At 47.7% G+C, this 20,000-nt stretch overlaps 2 protein-coding genes across 3 annotated transcripts; one reads left to right on the top strand and one right to left on the bottom strand.

Annotated features, from left to right (window-relative positions):
* Positions 1-162: 162 nt before the first annotated feature.
* On the bottom strand, positions 163-3,947 carry zcchc9 (zinc finger, CCHC domain containing 9). Of its 2 annotated transcripts, none has more exons than XM_061061568.1 (6): positions 3,841-3,947; positions 1,666-2,103; positions 1,288-1,438; positions 1,118-1,210; positions 456-524; positions 163-370 (listed from the first exon to the last, which is right to left on the bottom strand). In XM_061061568.1, exons 2-6 carry the CDS (start codon positions 2,086-2,088, stop codon positions 258-260), a joined length of 849 nt encoding a protein of 282 aa, XP_060917551.1. In that variant the 5' UTR covers positions 2,089-2,103; positions 3,841-3,947; the 3' UTR covers positions 163-257. The 2 variants fall into 2 exon arrangements, with proteins under 2 accessions (XP_060917551.1, XP_060917550.1); XM_061061567.1 differs by lacking the exon at positions 3,841-3,947 and adding an exon at positions 3,016-3,182.
* A 1,097-nt stretch (positions 3,948-5,044) lies between these two features.
* Positions 5,045-16,427, top strand: LOC132992546 (astacin-like metalloprotease toxin 5). Its single transcript, XM_061061929.1, has 10 exons — positions 5,045-5,147; positions 5,223-5,255; positions 5,327-5,392; positions 5,529-5,578; positions 7,795-7,864; positions 7,961-8,075; positions 8,158-8,330; positions 10,717-10,798; positions 10,887-11,014; positions 16,255-16,427. The coding sequence occupies exons 1-10, from the start codon at positions 5,096-5,098 to the stop codon at positions 16,272-16,274; spliced, it is 789 nt and encodes a 262-aa protein (XP_060917912.1). The 5' UTR covers positions 5,045-5,095; the 3' UTR covers positions 16,275-16,427.
* Positions 16,428-20,000: the final 3,573 nt, after the last annotated feature.

Raw genomic sequence — 20,000 nt, 5'->3', positions numbered from 1 at the left:
AGAGTTTAAGAACGGCTGAAGTTTTTAACAGAGTTTCCAGCAGCGTCTGCTCGGCCGTCAAAGAGTTCGAGCTGCAGAGTTAATGTTTATTAAAGGTCACAGATGTTTTCAGAGGTCACGGGGGGATAACCAGTTTGGACATTTGTAAGGAAACAGTAAATGTTGACGTCTGTAAATAAACTGTTTATTCAGAAGCTCTTCACCAAACGTACACAAGGAGAACGCGCGTGTGTCTGATCAGTCTGTTCAGGCGTGACTCAGAACGTCACCACTTTAGTCTGTTTGGGTTTGACTTTCTTCACGGGAACGTGGACGTCCTCGTAGTCGGCACTCATGTTGTTGGACAGCCAGGAAACGGTCACCGAGTTAGCTGCAGGAAGAGGAAGTGAAGATGAAGAATGATGACCATACAGATCAACAGAAACACACTGTGCTTAAAGGCGGAGGAGACTCACTTGCAGCTTGGTGCTCCGGACAATCCTTCTGAAAATGTTCCACTGAGCCACAAACCCGACAGCAACCTCCTGCAAACACACAGACGACCATTTTAACAGATCACTTTCATTTACGACCCTCTGAAGTCACTGAGGACAAAAATCACTTCCAAAAAACTGATATAAAAATAGAACAGATTGATATTTTTTTATACTTTTTTCTGCATAAATCTCTTAAACAACTTCAGCCCTGCTCAAAATATATATAATATAATATATTGAGTAATTATCAGGAATTTAACCCTTTAAATGCCAGTTTGATTACATGATTCTGGCATTTAAAGGGTTAAATTCCTAATGATTTAATGTTTGGTAGTTTTGAGCAGGGCTGAAGTTGTTTAAGAGATTTATGAGGAAAAAAGTAGAAAAAAATATCAATCTGTTCTATTTTTATATCAGTTTTTTAGTGACTTCAGAGGGTCGTAAACATGTTTCAGTGTTCTATTGAACTATTATAAAAAATAAAATGTGTATTCCAAAATGTGTCAAGAGAGAGACTTTCACAGACAAAATGATGACCAGATGAAGAGGAAACATTTGACCAAATGGACAGAAATGTCCATAATGATGCAAGAGGGTTACAGGGATCAGTGAGCGGTGACGATGTGGATCTCAGTTCGTACCTTGTGCATAAAGTCCTTTGGGATTATCGGGGCAGCCCCGCGACAGATGTCCCGTCTGACCACAGATGAAACACTTAGCGTACGGATAATCCCCTGAAACAACATTCACTTGTTAATAAAGAGAGTTTGAATCAGAATGTGTCACAGGCGTCAGGTTCTCTGATCCTCACCCAGAGCCGGGTCCACTTTAGCCCGACACTTCTGGATCTCGTGCTCGGTGGAGCCGCAGCGGTAACAGATCCCTCGGCCCATCTCCTCGTCTCGCTCGGCCTCCGGGCAGTCGGCCAAACCGTGACCGGGCTTCCTACAGTTAAAACACAGCTGGAAGGGAGGAGGGAACGAGGAGACAAGGAAAGGATTGAGAGGAAGGACGGGGGAAGCAAAGGAGGGAATATGAGGGCCAGGATTTAAAAACATCATCAAGGTCTCCTTCTTGGACTGGAACCAGGACTAAACCGATCTGAGGAGCCGCTGAAATATCTTTAAAACCAGAAGCCGGCTCGATGCTTCAGATTTCACTTTATTATGGAGGATGTGAAGTCTCTCACCATGTTGCTCTTCTTGTCTGTCTGCCTCTTTATCCGTCGGTCCTCTCTTCTTCTGTCCTTCTTCAGGGCGGTCTCCACCTCCTCCCTGACCTCCCGTTCCTCCTCCCTCCGCCCCCTCTCTCCTTTGGGCAGCGGCCGTCCGCTCTGCTGCAGAAACTCCAGGAAGCCGTTCACGTCCTCGTTGTCGTAGTCCTTCTTCTTACGGTTTGGTTTCTTCACACCTGATCCCCCGGGCTGAGTCCCTCTCAGGTAGTCACCTTGTCTGTTACCTGGGGGTCCTCCAGATCTACCTTGGTAACCCCCCCCTCCTCTTCCTCTCCCCCCTCCTCCTCCTCCTCCTCCTGCTGCCTTCAGTCGACTCCATGGAGTGGCCTCTGCTTCTTTGTGTTTGTGGACGTTGTTGGCTCTCGCCCACCTCGTCATGACTGCAGCCTCGGACTGAAAACAACAAGTGTTTATTTCAGGTGGAATAGTTCAAAGGTCAAACCTTAAACACTAGACTGTTGAAAGACAATAAAGGAAGATTTAGTGAGGTTAAAGATTAGACAACACCACACCTGATTGAGCCTTTAAAGACGGTTTTGGAAGGCTTGAGATATTCTTGGGGGAAGTCTGCAGGTTTCCTGTGGAATTGGGAAACTTTATAGGAGCTGCTGTGGGTAGTAGATGTTTTATCTATTATACTTTAAATCAGGGGTGTCCAAAGTGCGGCCCGAGGGCCATTTGCGGCCCTTGAGGGGATTTTTTGCGGCCCGTGACTTCAAATGAAGAATCATTAGATTTTGTCCCGAGGCCTCGATTAAGATTAAAACATTATCTTATTTTTCTTTTTCATGTTAACAAGAGCTGAACAATATTCCTAAAATAGAAAATGTTCAGTAACATGTTGTTGTTGTTTTTTTAAATCTACAGCTTTTACTATTTTCCAAATTTTTTTGTAAACTATGAAAAAAAACGTATGTAAAGTTTTTGAAAACAAGCGGACTGTTGTTTAACCATTTAATGACCTGAGCTAAATGAAGAAAGCTTTTCTAAAAACATGAACCACGTTACAGACTCTGAGACAAAAACAAATAAAGTAGAACGAAGAAATCAAAATATTTGATTTCTTTTATTAAAGGGTTTCTTTAGCGAGCCTTTTGATTCTGATCTACAAAGCCTTTTCAACTATATTTAAAAAAACCTGTGGCCCGCGAGCGATTCTAACACGACAATTTTGGCCTGCAAGAAAAAAAGTTTGGACACCGCTGATGTAGAGACTATATGTTTGGTGAATCAGAGGTTTTATGAGCTTGTTTTGAATTCTGGGCTGGTTTTGATTGGCCATTTTGCAGGTTTTGTCGCACAGACCTGGCAACCCGGGTCCACAATCCAAAGATTTCAAAGGAATTCAGTTTCCTGTCACAGACAAGGAAATAAACAACAACACAAAGACATCTAAGAAGCTGAATAATTAGATGTTTTCTCTTATTCTTTTAATTAGCTGCTGAAATATTTTAATTAAAGATGAATTTATATTTTTTAAACTCATCAGTAAATAAATCACAACAGGTTAAAAAAAAACTTAAAACAGACAAAAATGAGTACGAGACAATAAAGTCAGAAAAATCATCTGATAATAATAATAAACAATAATTCTGTTAAATTAAGAAAATACATTTCTATAAGAATTTATTTCTATTTTTAAAACATTTTGTGGAGCTAATTTTGTAATTTCGTGAGATTTTTTCTAAACCAAACTAAAGTTAGACATAGATTAGTTCTTGAATATTCTTATATCATTCATATTTTAATATTTTTAGAATTATTTTATTTATTTTTTGTGGAAGATTAAAGGAGAAAGTTTGAGTCAAATATTCTGTAAAATCTTTCTAATGAAACCAAATAAATCTGTAACAATGCTCAGGTGAAGCTGACATTGCCTCCTTTAATGTAATGTCATTAAAACACTGCTAGAATAAGATTTTAATAAGAATAACAAACCAACAGCTGATGCTTCCCGATAAAAAGTCAGTTAGCATGTAGCAGCTAGCAGCTAGCTCAAGCTTCTTTTTTTCAATAAATAAGTCGAGTTGTGATGTTAGCTGAAACAACGGGACAGCTGGTGATTAAACACACATGTTTCTATCAGAATATGTTGTTACAAAGGATTTTAAAACGCGTAAATATCGTTACCTAAGAGAGAGTTCAGCCCATGTGTTTGTATTTATTCCGGAAGTGTTTCTTCTTCTTCTACGGTCTTCCAGCTCTGCTCAGCAACGCGAGTGTCCGGCGCATTACCGCCACCGTCTGTCCCGGATGACTCATTTAAATCCTTATTTATAAATCAAGTTTTGTCAATTAAAATAAAATAAAATGTACATTTTCTATATAAAGACCCTGAGTTACATCTTCTTCTTCAACAGCTTTTATTCTGAAATTTTTGACTATTTTATGTTGTTTTGTTTTGTTTCACAGTTGTGATATATGAGTAGAAATGTGTGTATATATATATATATATATATATATATATAGTATTTAACCTTTATTAATACTATATTATATTCATATATATATATATAATAGTAATATTTCCCTCTGAAATATAATAAATGATTCCTTCTTCTTTTAGTTATTACAGCAGTTTAGACGCATCTCGGCGTGTTGCTGCCCTCCACAGGTAGATTAAATATAAATATGTATCTGGAGTCCATGGGTGGAGATACCAGGGGAGGGGATTTTTTTTGTTTTTACCAGAATCCCACTGTGACATCACAAGGAGAGCACATTTGAAACAGAGCATTGTTCTCTGTGTTGTAAGACTTATGCAGACCACAAACAAAGGACTGGATGGTTTATTTCACATGTTGTGGGTCAGTAGATTCTCAGGTTACACAGATATATGTTCAAACACACAAAGTGGATTATTCATAATATGTCTCCTTTAAAATATGTCGCCCTCTTTTCCTTCTCCCAAGTTTCTTGCCCTCCCCGCTCAAGACCTTCCCTGACTTTGCTCCTGTATTCAGTTTTTCTAAGTGGAACCTTTACCTCTATCTGAACTCGTTTTAAAGCTGATTTTGAAATCCTGTCTGCGACTTCTTCACCCGGCCATGACCCCAGACTAGTCCAGCTCCACGGTTCAGTTTATCAACTCCAAAGAAAGTCGTTTAAATGTCCTGAACTAGATCAGGTCGGGAGGTCGATCTCCCTCCTCTGAGTCTGGTTTTACATCGACTTTCCACTGCAATGCCCAAAGGATTACTAACAATTCAGCTGTGTACCAAATGTTAAATGATGTCTAACACATCCTCATCTCCTGCCGCAGCACCCTCTGCTCTCTACAGCCCTCAGTCTAAATGTTTCCTCCTCTCAGCAGCTGCAGCTCACAGGTGATTTAAATGATCCTAACAAGGTGGGAGGACTCAGAAGCTTCAGTCTGTCTGAGATCATGCTGCAGCTGCTCCTCTCTGCTCTTCTCTTTGTTCCACACCTTCAAAATGGTAAGAAAGAAAACGAGAGCGACCTTTCAGTTCCTGCAAAAGCAAACGTTTGATTTGTTCTGTCATGTGTTTCAGTCAACGCTGGTCCCATTCAAGAGACCACAAAAGGTATGATCAAGATGTTTACATATGTGAGGTGTGTGTGTTCTTTTACTGAACACCTGTGTGTGTTCTTGCAGCGTCGCAGGAAGACGGGTTCATCAAAGCGTTGGAGTATATGAAGAAAAACCCCGAGACTTTAGACGGTGAGTCGTCTCTCTGAGTGTTCAGACGAGTGAGGTTTCTTCACCTGCATCAGATCTGCAGGTGAGAAGAAAAGGTCGTACAGGAAGGAACATGTTCATTGAGTTTTTGTTGTTTCTTCTTATTTTCTTCTCACAGAGCTGATGAGCAGAGACTACGCGCTGACCGAGGGAGACCTCCTGCTGTCAGTAAGTGACCTTTAATTAAACATCAAGGAAACATGTTGACTTCTCTGACAACAATGCAGCAGCCAGTATGTCCTCCTTCTAACTTTAGATTCTGCTCCTGAATGCTCTGGATTTGTTTGGACATCGGTAGGTTTAGATCAGTGGTTCTCAAACTTTTTAGACTGCGTACCACCTCCGAAAATATTTGGCTCTCCAAGTACCACCATTATGGTTAAAATACACCGTAGGCCTATTTTCTACACACATTTTACGCAGGAGGTTATTTATTATTGACTGTTGGCAGCCACACTATAGGACTACTAAGGGTTAGAACTGACACTTAAACTAACACAACTCTGACACTTACCCAAATCAAAAAAAAGTGCAGCACAATAAAAATGACAACTTTATACCAACAACCTGTTTGAGAATATTTAATCTCCACTGTTTCCCACACAAACACGATACCTGGGCCCAAGTATATTTCCGACCTGTTCTCATTTAATTTTTCATTTATTCATAAAATTGCTGAGAGAGAGAGAGAGAGAGAGCGGGTGATAGAGAGAGAGACTGTATTATAAGTCTCTGCGTTCAACATAGCAAAACTGTCTTTTTAAAAAAAATCCCTCTCGACTCCTGAGGAGTGTTCACACTAGAACCGCCAAGAACTGCGTGTCAAGGCCAGTCTGACGTCGGTGCCCACTGAGCCACAGCATCCACAAGAGCTGAGAAGGAGGCAGTGTCAGACAAACACGCACTGCAAGAAAAACATGACCACTGTCTCCTGCAAGGGGTGCAGGCACCCTGAGTGGGAAGTGCACCGTACAGGTTGAGCACTTGTGCAGCAGGTTTGAGCATGACGTGCCGCGGCGCTGTCCAAGGTGCCGATCGATCATTTGTTCATCTATTTGTTTGTTCGCCGCTGCATCTCTTATGGAGTTCTGCAGTTATTTTTGTAGGCTATATAGTTTGTCATGCCCATAGATAGCCGTGTTGTTGTTGTTTTTGGCGTGTGTGTTGGTCAATGATTTCCTCTATGTCGGGGAAACAAACCCAGTTGTAGAGAGGAGGAGGAGGAGCATCGGTGTTTATCTCTTTTTTTTGCAGTGTTTTTATTAAAATGCATAGCCTAATATAGCCAACAGTATAATAGACTAAAATTTGGACACGAGTACCATAGTTTGAGAACCACTGGGTTAGAAGAAACTTTAACATGTTTAATCTCGAGAACAATGGTAAAAACTCAGTGAATCTTCATGTTGTCACTTTTAAAGGAGCGATATGTAACTCTGACCCCTAGTGTTTAAAATGGGTACTGCAGTCTAAATTCTAAACATCATAGAGAGCTGTCTCCCCCCCCCCCCAATACACTTCTTTTAGTTATTTAAGGATGAAAGATTTTCACATTTTGATGACTAAAATTACAAGAATGAATGTAATAAAAATAACTGACACCGACCTTTTTCTGATATAGAAACATGTGATGTGTTTAAAGGAGCAGTATGTAACTCTGCCCCCTAGTGTTTAAAATGAGTACTGCAGTCTAAATTCTAAACATCATAGAGAGCTGTCCCCCCCCCCCTCTCTAGAGTCCATGCTCACACAGGTCACCATGTGGTGGACTCTGAAGCTTCAGTGTTTATCCAGCTCTGCATGGGTCTGTAAACCTTTCTGTGTTCTAACCTCTCTCCATTTTTCAAAAGCATCTCCAATATTGATCCTAGTTTGAGCACGTTTCTGCTCGTGGAGCTTATTAGAAACATGCAGAGGCTTTTTAGGTCGGGTACAATCACTTCTATCTGAACCACTTCTCTTGCCCGCTTCCATCGCTGCAACACCTGTTGACCTGATAACTGCTCTCATATCTGGTAAACCGAGGGGCGTCCAAAACGGCCGTGTGGGGGTGTGTCTTAAAAGCGCCTACCTTCTCTGGTCCAAACAAATCCAGAGCATTCAGGAGCAGAATCTAAAGTTAGAAGGAGGACATACTGGCTGCTGCATTGTTGTTAGAGAAGCCAGCACTTCAACATGTTTCCTTAATGATCAGATAGTAAGATACCTTTATCATCTCACTCTCTACACAGCTCACTGATTGGACCTTTTATTTAATTAGACGGTAACTTTGCACCACTGGACTCTTAGGGGACCATGTAGGGAGCTTATGAGGATCTGACAGCCGGGTCAGAGTCAGTGATGAGGAGAGTAAAGTGAGCATGTTTCTCTTTCTGTCCCCTCAGAACGACAGGAACGCCGTGCAGTCCGTGTGGCCGACGCACGACATCGCATACGTCATCAATGAGGAGCTAGGTAGGACGGCGGTCTGAAATCCTGACGCAGCTTCACTGTCGGTCGTCTGTATCGCCGTGGAGACCGTGTTTGTTGTTGTTGTTTTTTTTCTTCCAGCCCACAGGACGAAGGACATCCTGTCTGGGATGGCGATGTTGTCCGAACACACGTGTTTGTCGTTTCACGAGCGAACGTCTGAGACGAACTACCTGCTGTTCAAAGACAGCAAAGGGTCAGACGCCGTATGACATCATCACTGTCACTTTACTCACAGACGATGAACTGTGACATTAAAAAGCTGTTTGTTGTTCCAGCTGTGCGTCGTACGTGGGCTTCAGGGGAGGAGAGCAACCTGTGTTTGTGGGGCCGCCGTGCATTGTGGGTAACATCGCCCATGAGATTCTCCACGCTCTGGGCTTCCACCACGAGCACACGAGGATGGACCGAGAGGAACACATCACCGTCATGTCGCACAACATCATGTCAGGTGACCACTGACGCACCAAACCCTCCGATGGTTACAGAGAGTTTGAGATACACAATTCTACAATTCTCTTATCAGACTCTTTTCTCCAAAGCGACGTACATCAGAGAGTAAGAACAACACAAGCAAGGATCTAGAAAAAAGGGAACAATGTCAGTAAGAGCAAACGATCAGCTTTGAGTCTGATTGGACACACAGGTGCTGACAGGAAGTGACCAGAGGCAAACCACAACATTGAGGGCAGTTCTTGAGAGCTCTAATCAGTATAGAAACCATCTTATAAGTCGTCGTTATCAAACAAAAACCATCGTCATTACCATCATCATCATCAATAATATGGAGACCATCATCATTAAGTTAGTAGGTATTCATAAAGAGCTGGGTCTTTAGCTTTTTCTTAAAGGTGCAGAGGGACTCTGCAGATCCCTCCGGTTGATATCCCAGTTAAACCTGACACAGCCGACTCTGACTCTATCTCCATTTTATAGATCTAAACTCTGACAAACTGCTCCTACGAGATGCTCTTGGTTCACTGCTTGTTTACATCCTGGTGTTAGAGCGTTATAGAAGTTTTCAGTTTAGACATGATGTTTTAAATGGGTTTCCCTTTACCAAGAGGCGTCTCTGTGAGGATTCTTCCTGTAGTGTTGAGTAACAATCTGAGCCTGTCAGTCATAAAAACAACCTCTTTTAGAGGATGTGCTCTGATTGGTCACTTTTGCACTCAGGATTACATTTACAGCCTGTTTCAAGGCTGATGGGAGAAGCAATCTTCTGGAGCCATTCTGAAATGTTTTGTGCCTATGAGTCATTCAGACTTCAGGCTGGGTCTTTAGCTTTTTCTTAAAGGTGCAGAGGGACTCTGCAGATCTAAAGATAACTCATCTGAGATGCTCAGAGAGACTTTAAGTTTCCTTCAAAAGAATCCAGGGAGAGTTTTCTGAGGTGTCAGGAGTATTCACATTCATTACTCAGGTAGAAGTTCAGATACTAGGGTTTAAAAAAGACTTCTGTAGAAGTATCAACTTAAGCTTTTTACTAAAGTAAAAGTAATGTTAGGGGACAAAAGCTTAGGCTGCACCACAGGGGTCTATAGTGCTCTACCCCACCTCCCCAAATTTTTTTTTTTCTAAAGGCCATAATGACTATAATGTTATATTAAAATGTTAAAGAGCCCATATTCTGCCCTTTTTGGGGTTCATATATTTAATCTATGTTCCTACTTTTGTACGTTCACAATAGATAAAGTTCTAAAAAGTGTCTGTTTTCATGTACTGCTCCTCCTTGCTCCCTCTCCGCTCTGAGTCCGTCAGCTACACTCTGCTGAGCCCACACTGTTAGACCCCACGTGGGCCAAGTCTGCTCTGATTGGTCTGCAGATCCGCTCTGTTGTTATTGGTCAGTTGCTCAGCACGCTTCTCGGAAATTTCAACATGAGCTGCAGGGCCACAACGAGCCAATGGGCTTAGATCAGTGATCTCACACTGACAAATTTGTATGGAGGGGGGCTAGAACCGAGCGTTACATGCAGCTAATGCTACAGCTAACAGGAGGACGTAGGAGAAGCTGTGTTTCCGTGGACTTTGAATTTTTGCACAGCAAAAACAGCTGAAGATATGATGACTAGTTGCCTATAAGTGTGACGTGATTTGTGTCATGTGCAGGTGTGAGGGATCGCGTACAAACCAATAGGGTGTCAGAATGGTACATGTTTATACTTCTCATCCAACCACAATCAGATTCACTCTATCCCGACAGCGATTTATCTGGATAGGTTTTTATTTTTTTTTGTGTATTTTTGAACGATGACAATCCGGAATGAAATAGGAGTAATGAGGCTATTTTTAAAATGTAAGGAGTAGAAAGTCGGCTGAAAACTAATTACTCCAGTAAAGTATAGATACCCAAAATTTCTACTTACGTAAATGACTTGACACCTCTGGTGAACAAACACGAGTGGCTGACCGTCTGCTCGGCCGGCCTCCATCTTTTTATGGAAACTAATCGTCCAAAGTCTGATGGAAACGAGCAGAAAACTCTGAAGTGAAAAGCAAATAGAATCACATTTCCCAAAATGTGCAAGAGGAAGAGGAGGAGCAGCGGCTTCCTATTTCATAATGAAAGATTCAGCTTCAGTCTTTTTATTTGTTTTTATTAGGTGCAATAGAGGGACAAGCAAAATACTAAGACATCAACAGACAGGGGGATGGAGGGAGAGGCCAAGCTATTCTTTTTCTTTTCTTAGCTTCAGTCTTTTAATAAACTGCTGAGACATTAAGCTCCTCCCACAGAGGATACAGGTGAGAACAGAGACGGTCAAACGTCGCAGGGCCGAGCTGGATCACCTGATCTCCGTTTGTTTCACTGATTCCTCATGTTTGTGTTTCAGGGATGGAGAGGAACTTCCAGAAGAAATCTGGAGAGACGTTTGGACTTCCCTATGACATCACCTCCATCATGCACTACGGCAGGTAGCGTCCGACAACAAAGACAGGAAGAGAGTTTCTGTCTTCTGTCCTCGTCGCTCAGTTTCAATTTGTCTGTGTTTTTTTTTTTCAGTGCCTTTTTCTCGGCCAACCGTCTGCCCACCATCGTGTCAAAAGGTGAGGAGACGAAGATGAGGATGGGACAGAGAGACAGACTGACGGAGAGAGACATCGAGAGAGTCGCACGGCTGTACGGCTGCGGTGAGAGACGGTTTACCGTGTTCTGAGTTTAAAAGAGACGACGAGGAGGCAGGTGCAGGAAGAGGAGGAGACGAGGAGGCAGGAAGAGGAGGAGACGAGGAGGCTGGTGCAGGAAGAGGAGGAGACGAGGAGGCCGGAGCAGGAAGAGGAGGAGACGAGGAGGCCGGAGCAGGAAGAGGAGGAGACGAGGAGGCCGGAGCAGGAAGAGGAGGAGACGAGGAGGCCGGTGCAGGAAGAGGAGGAGACGAGGAGGCCGGAGCAGGAAGAGGAGGAGACGAGGAGGCAGGAAGAGGAGGAGACGAGGAGGCCGGAGCAGGAAGAGGAGGAGACGAGGAGGCCGGTGCAGGAAGAGGAGGAGACGAGGAGGCCGGAGCAGGAAGAGGAGGAGACGAGGAGGCCGGTGCAGGAAGAGGAGCAGACGAGGAGGCCGGAGCAGGAAGACGAGGAGACGAGGAGGCCGGAGCAGGAAGAGGAGGAGACGAGGAGGCCGGAGCAGGAAGAGGAGGAGATGAGGAGGCCGGTGCAGGAAGACGAGGAGACGAGGAGGCCGGTGCAGGAAGAGGAGGAGATGAGGAGGCCGGTGCAGGAAGAGGAGGAGACGAGGAGGCCGGAGCAGGAAGACGAGGAGACGAGGAGGCCGGAGCAGGAAGAGGAGGAGACGAGGAGGCCGGAGCAGGAAGAGGAGGAGACGAGGAGGCAGGTGCAGGAAGACGAGGAGACGAGGAGGCCAGAGCAGGAAGAGGAGGAGACGAGGAGGCAGGAAGAGGAGGAGACGAGGAGGCTGGTGAAGGAAGAGGAGGAGACGAGGAGGCAGGTGCAGGAAGAGGAGGAGACGAGGAGGCCGGAGCAGGAAGAGGAGGAGACGAGGAGGCCGGTGCAGGAAGAGGAGGAGATGAGGAGGCCGGTGCAGGAAGAGGAGGAGACGAGGAGGCCGGAGCAGGAAGACGAGGAGACGAGGAGGCCGGAGCAGGAAGAGGAGGAGACGAGGAGGCCGGAGCAGGAAGAGGAGGAGACGAGGAGGCCGGAGCAGGAAGAGGAGGAGACGAGGAGGCAGGTGCAGGAAGAGGAGGAGACGAGGAGGCCAGAGCAGGAAGAGGAGGAGACGAGGAGGCAGGAAGAGGAGGAGACGAGGAGGCTGGTGAAGGAAGAGGAGGAGACGAGGAGGCAGGTGCAGGAAGAGGAGGAAACGAGGAGGCCGGAGCAGGAAGAGGAGGAGACGAGGAGGCAGGAAGAGGAGGAGACGAGGAGGCTGGTGAAGGAAGAGGAGGAGACGAGGAGGCCGGTGCAGGAAGAGGAGGAGACGAGGAGGCAGGTGCAGGAAGAGGAGGAGACGAGGAGGCAGGAAGAGGAGGAGACGAGGAGGCTGGTGCAGGAAGAGGAGGAGACGAGGAGGCCGGAGCAGGAAGAGGAGGAGACGAGGAGGCCGGAGCAGGAAGACGAGGAGACGAGGAGGCCGGAGCAGGAAGAGGAGGAGACGAGGAGGCCGGTGCAGGAAGAGGAGGAGATGAGGAGGCCGGTGCAGGAAGAGGAGGAGACGAGGAGGCCGGAGCAGGAAGACGAGGAGACGAGGAGGCCGGAGCAGGAAGAGGAGGAGACGAGGAGGCCGGAGCAGGAAGAGGAGGAGACGAGGAGGCAGGTGCAGGAAGACGAGGAGGCCAGAGCAGGAAGAGGAGGAGACGAGGAGGCAGGAAGAGGAGGAGACGAGGAGGCTGGTGAAGGAAGAGGAGGAGACGAGGAGGCAGGTGCAGGAAGAGGAGGAGACGAGGAGGCCGGAGCAGGAAGAGGAGGAGACGAGGAGGCTGGTGCAGGAAGAGGAGGAGACGAGGAGGCCGGAGCAGGAAGAGGAGGAGACGAGGAGGCCGGAGCAGGAAGAGGAGGAGACGAGGAGGCCGGAGCAGGAAGAGGAGGAGACGAGGAGGCCGGTGCAGGAAGAGGAGGAGACGAGGAGGCCGGAGCAGGAAGAGGAGGAGACGAGGAGGCAGGAAGAGGAGGAGACGAGGAGGCCGGAGCAGGAAGAGGAGGAGACGAGGAGGCCGGTGCAGGAAGAGGAGGAGACGAGGAGGCCGGAGCAGGAAGAGGAGGAGACGAGGAGGCCGGTGCAGGAAGAGGAGCAGACGAGGAGGCCGGAGCAGGAAGACGAGGAGACGAGGAGGCCGGAGCAGGAAGAGGAGGAGACGAGGAGGCCGGAGCAGGAAGAGGAGGAGATGAGGAGGCCGGTGCAGGAAGACGAGGAGACGAGGAGGCCGGTGCAGGAAGAGGAGGAGATGAGGAGGCCGGTGCAGGAAGAGGAGGAGACGAGGAGGCCGGAGCAGGAAGACGAGGAGACGAGGAGGCCGGAGCAGGAAGAGGAGGAGACGAGGAGGCCGGAGCAGGAAGAGGAGGAGACGAGGAGGCAGGTGCAGGAAGACGAGGAGACGAGGAGGCCAGAGCAGGAAGAGGAGGAGACGAGGAGGCAGGAAGAGGAGGAGACGAGGAGGCTGGTGAAGGAAGAGGAGGAGACGAGGAGGCAGGTGCAGGAAGAGGAGGAGACGAGGAGGCCGGAGCAGGAAGAGGAGGAGACGAGGAGGCCGGTGCAGGAAGAGGAGGAGATGAGGAGGCCGGTGCAGGAAGAGGAGGAGACGAGGAGGCCGGAGCAGGAAGACGAGGAGACGAGGAGGCCGGAGCAGGAAGAGGAGGAGACGAGGAGGCCGGAGCAGGAAGAGGAGGAGACGAGGAGGCCGGAGCAGGAAGAGGAGGAGACGAGGAGGCAGGTGCAGGAAGAGGAGGAGACGAGGAGGCCAGAGCAGGAAGAGGAGGAGACGAGGAGGCAGGAAGAGGAGGAGACGAGGAGGCTGGTGAAGGAAGAGGAGGAGACGAGGAGGCAGGTGCAGGAAGAGGAGGAAACGAGGAGGCCGGAGCAGGAAGAGGAGGAGACGAGGAGGCAGGAAGAGGAGGAGACGAGGAGGCTGGTGAAGGAAGAGGAGGAGACGAGGAGGCCGGTGCAGGAAGAGGAGGAGACGAGGAGGCAGGTGCAGGAAGAGGAGGAGACGAGGAGGCAGGAAGAGGAGGAGACGAGGAGGCTGGTGCAGGAAGAGGAGGAGACGAGGAGGCCGGAGCAGGAAGAGGAGGAGACGAGGAGGCCGGAGCAGGAAGACGAGGAGACGAGGAGGCCGGAGCAGGAAGAGGAGGAGACGAGGAGGCCGGTGCAGGAAGAGGAGGAGATGAGGAGGCCGGTGCAGGAAGAGGAGGAGACGAGGAGGCCGGAGCAGGAAGACGAGGAGACGAGGAGGCCGGAGCAGGAAGAGGAGGAGACGAGGAGGCCGGAGCAGGAAGAGGAGGAGACGAGGAGGCAGGTGCAGGAAGACGAGGAGGCCAGAGCAGGAAGAGGAGGAGACGAGGAGGCAGGAAGAGGAGGAGACGAGGAGGCTGGTGAAGGAAGAGGAGGAGACGAGGAGGCAGGTGCAGGAAGAGGAGGAGACGAGGAGGCCGGAGCAGGAAGAGGAGGAGACGAGGAGGCAGGAAGAGGAGGAGACGAGGAGGCTGGTGAAGGAAGAGGAGGAGACGAGGAGGCCGGTGCAGGAAGAGGAGGAGACGAGGAGGCCGGTGCAGGAAGAGGAGGAGACGAGGAGGCAGGAAGAGGAGGAGACGAGGAGGCAGGAAGAGGAGGAGATGAGGAGGCCGGTGCAGGAAGAGGAGAGAGACATCGAGAGAGTCGCACGGCTGTACGGCTGCGGTGAGAGACGGTTTACCGTGTTCTGAGTTTAAAAGAGACGACGAGGAGGCAGGTGCAGGAAGAGGAGGAGACGAGGAGGCAGGAAGAGGAGGAGACGAGGAGGCTGGTGCAGGAAGAGGAGGAGACGAGGAGGCCGGTGCAGGAAGAGGAGGAGACGAGGAGGCCGGAGCAGGAAGAGGAGGAGACGAGGAGGCCGGTGCAGGAAGAGGAGGAGATGAGGAGGCCGGTGCAGGAAGAGGAGGAGACGAGGAGGCCGGAGCAGGAAGAGGAGGAGACGAGGAGGCCGGAGCAGGAAGAGGAGGAGACGAGGAGGCCGGTGAAGGAAGAGGAGGAGACGAGGAGGCCGGAGCAGGAAGAGGAGGAGACGAGGAGGCCGGTGAAGGAAGAGGAGGAGACGAGGAGGCCGGAGCAGGAAGAGGAGGAGACGAGGAGGCCGGAGCAGGAAGAGGAGGAGACGAGGAGGCAGGTGCAGGAAGAGGAGGAGACGAGGAGGCCGTTGAAGGAAGAGGAGGAGACGAGGAGGCCGGAGCAGGAAGAGGAGGAGACGAGGAGGCAGGAAGAGGAGGAGACGAGGAGGCCGGTGCAGGAAGAGGAGGAGACGAGGAGGCCGGTGAAGGAAGAGGAGGAGACGAGGAGGCCGGAGCAGGAAGAGGAGGAGACGAGGAGGCCGGTGCAGGAAGAGGAGGAGACTAGGAGGCAGGAAGAGGAGGAGACAAGGAGACAGGTTTTTAAATTTTCACAAAAACTTAAAGGCCCCTTTAATCTGTCTGTTTTCTTCCTCTGATCTGAGGTCAGGTCTCATTAGAAGTCGACCCAGACTCCCTCTCACAGCGACATCTTCCAGCTGTTGAACTCTGAGGCGTTCCCAGGACAGGATGGAGATTTAGAATCCCTCCAGTGAGCTCTGGGTCTACCCCGGGGGTCTCCTCCCAGTTGGGCTTCCCCCAGAAAAAAACCTCCAAAGGGGGGTGTCCAGGAGGATCCTGATCAGATACCTGAACCACCTCACCTGGCTCCTTTCAATGTGAAGGAGTAGTGGCTCTACTCCAAGCTCCTCCCCCTGAATGTCTAAGCTCCTCCCCCTCTCTCTAAGTCTGAGTCCAGAGGAAACTCATTTCAGATGCTTGTATCTGTGATCTCATTCTTTCAGTCTCGACTCACAGCTCGTGACCACAGGGTGAGGACTGAGCGGTAAACCTTCAGGCTCAGCTCGCTCTTCAGCACGATGTCCATCTTACCCTCACTGTGGACAAAACACAGAGACTTAAACTCCTTCATCCTGGGTCAAAGACTCCCTCCCCACCTGGAGGGAGGAAGCTATTTTTTTATTATTGTATTTTTTTTATTTAACTGATGTAAATATGTTTGATTTTTAATAATTATATTCCTGTTTTCTTGAGCTGCTGTAATGCAAACTTTCCCCCCATGGGGATCAATAAAGTTTCTCTTTATCTTATGACAAACTGAAGTCTGATGTGTCGTCTGTTGTTTGTAACACATGATGAACTCTGCTCTCTTTTCTCTGCAGACGTCACAAAAAGCAAATGAAGATGAGCGGTGACGAAGGTAAAGAGGAGGACTCGAACATCAACACATGCCCCTTGTTCATCTGCAGCAGCCCACCACCGCCACAGGAGGGCGCCACAGCACCAGCTGAGAGACTGAACTGAACCTTTTACTAATAAAAACAACAGACCTGCAGGTGACGTGTTTGTCTTAATGAAGGTGTTTGACAGAAGGCGGTGAGAGCGTCACTCACAGTTTAATAACTCATCAGGTCATAAATGTTCTGCAGTACTCTCCACTTTCTGTTTGACAGTAAAGGTTCACTAATGAGCTCAGTGAAGATAAAAGTTTCTCAGTATTTACTTGATTTTTTAAAATGAATTATATTATCGATTAATCCAGAAACAGGATTAACAAGCCGCCATCACTGCCATGGCGTCGCCCTTTAAAGGTGCACTCTGGAGTTTTGGTAGAGACGTTTTAAAGTTGGAGAAATGTACAGATTCTGTTGTATATGTTCACAACTCTATATACAAACTGTCCTCAGAGGAACATGTTGTCCCTGGATCACTGAAGATAAATGAGTTATGGTGGGGTGGGGGCTGTAACTCTCCTGGTAGCTTTTTAGCTCTAAACAGTTCAGGGACCAATTTTTTTTTTTTCTTTGATGAAAGTTTGTTTATTCACTTCAGGAAATATGGCATAGAATTGTTTCTCTTCTCCAACTTTCAAATGTCCCCTCCAAATCTACATAGTGCTCCTTTAATGTCAACACAACTTTCTATGAAACTTTTAGTTTTCACAAAACGGTGAAGGACATGAGGAAGAACTCTGAGCCGATCGAACAGGCGAGAGTCACGACCTGTTTACTGACCATACTGAGGACGAAGATGACAGTCAATACTTTATTTGTCCACCAGGGGGACATTTGTCGTCACAGCTGGTACACAGGTATACACACCTTTAGAGACTCTTCAGAGGAGAATCATTTTTTTTAATTTAAAGTTCTTTATTTAAGTTCAGCTTTAAAGACAGTATGCATTAACATTTTAACAGACAATTGCAACATCTGACGAAAAACAAAAAAACCAGGCAGAGAACAACAACAAAACACAAACGAGGTCACAGGAAGTATATATCATATAGCTACAGAGGGGTGAAGAGAGGGTGTACTTTATTATTTTATTATTTTCTGGTTACGTAGCTTGCTCTGTCTGTCTTTGGAGTGTGTTTTTTTTTTCCAGTCTTTATAATGTCCAAAATGTCTTTCCATATGTGTTGGTCTTCCTTGCATTCGTCAACCAGGTTAGAGGCTGCACCTTCCATTGAAACAGTCTCCAGAAATGTATGTAGCCATAGATCATGATTCAGTTTTCCTGTTTCTTTCCAGTGGCTAGCACTCAGTCTCTTGGCCGTCATACATCCGGTTGTTATTATTTGCTTATTTTGTTTTGACCAAGTTCCTTGAGGTGCACAGTTAGAAGACAGAGGATCATCATTTGAAGAAGCGTCATCAGGTCAGCGCTGCGCGGGATCATCACAGACCAGCTGAACTCCTCCGCTCCTCTCCGACTTCCTCTGTTAAAAGTGAACGCTCCGTCCTGATGTCACTCGTACTGAAGTCTGAAGAAATGTCACAACTTCAACTGACGAGTTGTGTGTCGTCTCCTGCTTCACCTGTACAGCAGTGACTAGAGAGAGAGCAGCATTCCTCAGCTCCTGGCGGCGTGAAGACGCCACCTGGAGACGACAGGCCGCACCACAAAGAGCGGCGTGCTGACTTCTGCCTCATTGAAGACGAACACAGTTCAGAGTCAGTCAATGAAATGATTACAGGTTTAGAAGGAAAGAACATTTTCTTTAACGTTTTTAATCTCGAGGAGAATCTTCATGTTGTCACCTTTAAAGGAGCAGTATGTAACTCTGACCCCTAGTGGTTAAAATGAGTACTGCAGCCTGAATTCTAAACATCATAGAGAGCTGTCTCCCCCCCCCCCCCCTCCTCTCTAGAGTCCATGCTCACACAGGTCACCATGTGGTGGACTCTGAAGCTTCAGTGTTTATCCAGCTCTGCATGGGTCTGTAAACCTTTCTGTGTTCTAACCTCTCTCCATTTTTCAAAAGCATCTCCAATATTGATCCTAGTTTGAGCACGTTTCTGCTCGTGGAGCTTATTAGAAACATGCAGAGGCTTTTTAGGTCGGGTACAATCACTTCTATCTGAACCACTTCTCTTGACCGCTTCCATCGCTGCAACACCTGTTGACCTGATAACTGCTCTCATATCTGACAAACAGAGGGGCATCCAAAACGGCCGTGTGGGGGCGCCTACCTTCTCTGGTCCAAACAAATCCAGAGCATTCAGGAGCAGAATCTAAAGTTAGAAGGAGGACATACTGGCTGCTGCATTGTTGTCAGAGAAGCCAGCACTTCAACATGTTTCCTTAATGATCAGATAGTAAGATACCTTTATCATCTCACTCTCTACACAGCTCACTGATTCAGATCTGTTTTTTAATTCTTGCCTTCAGTGTAGTTGATGTTTTAGGTTTTGCTTCAGTATGTGTTAATGGATGATTCAATCTCCTGTTTGGTTTCTTTGATACCTATAATTATAAAAGAGCAGTCTGGATGTTTTTGTCCTCGTTGTGTCACCATAATTACTCGTCCCTGTTCCCTGACTGGTCGTCTATTTGTCTTCCGTCTCATGTCAGAGTCAGACGGCACGCTCAGCAGCAACACGTCAATATTTGGTGTAACAGTTTGTCAGGAGGTTTAAAACCCGCCTCAGCTCCAGCTCTCAGCCTGTCGTTAGGTTGACTGAAAGTTAGACTGAGACAGCATTTCCAGCATGGAGACCGCCATCGATGGGACTCCAGCGCCCCCTGCAGGGACAGACGGGGGACGCCATCGATGGGACTCCAGCGCCCCCTGCAGGAACAGACGGGGGACGCCATCGATGGGACTCCAGCGCCCCCTGCAGGGACAGACGGGGGACGCCACTCAGGCTTCAAATCGACTGTGCTCTTCTAGACGTTGGTGTCAGGGCAGCAGCATGACGACAAACTACGCCAATAGGCTCAAAAAGCTCATTAGAAGGGCAGCTTGAGGGGCACCGGTGGCCCAGTGGTTAGTGCGAGCGCCCCATGTATGGAGGCTGTAGACCGCCAAGCGGGCTGCCCAGTTTCAAATCCGACCTGTGGCTCCTTTCCCGCATGTCATTCCCCTCTCTCTCTCTCTCTGATTTCTGACTCTATCCACTAGTGGTGGGCGATATAACGATCTTAGATGGTGAAGGATTTTAACTTGCTGACGATCTGCCAAAGCAGAGAGCTCGTAGAACCGGGCTAATGTGTTTATTCTCTCATGCTGCAGTTTATGCTGCGACACAGACGGATCTCATCCTCCCTCCTTTTTTGCTCCGCAGCGGTGAAAAACTTAAAAGTAAAGTCCGCAAAAACAACTCCATCCCGGTTATATGCAACTGTTCTGATATTTTCTCTAACCAACGCGGCGTGATCAGCAGTCAAATTATTTGCATGGTTAAATTTACAGACAGAGAGGAGCTCAGACAGACAGTGAGGAGAGATATAACCCCGGTGTTTAAAATGTTGCTGTCTGTGTTTTCTGCTCTCTCTCAGTTTTTAAAAGTTACTATCAAGCTTCTCCACCTGAAGCTCACCTATTGTGATAACTGAACCTATAGGGATTACACTAAACGACGTTACAAAGCAGCAGGCAGGTGAGAGTGAGTAACCATGGTGACTG

The sequence above is a fragment of the Labrus mixtus genome, chromosome 17, assembly GCF_963584025.1.
Source record: "Labrus mixtus chromosome 17, fLabMix1.1, whole genome shotgun sequence".
NCBI classification, from domain to species: domain Eukaryota; kingdom Metazoa; phylum Chordata; class Actinopteri; order Labriformes; family Labridae; genus Labrus; species Labrus mixtus.
The sequence above is the reverse complement of the archived record's forward strand: the minus strand, read 5'-3'. Positions and strand labels throughout refer to the sequence as shown.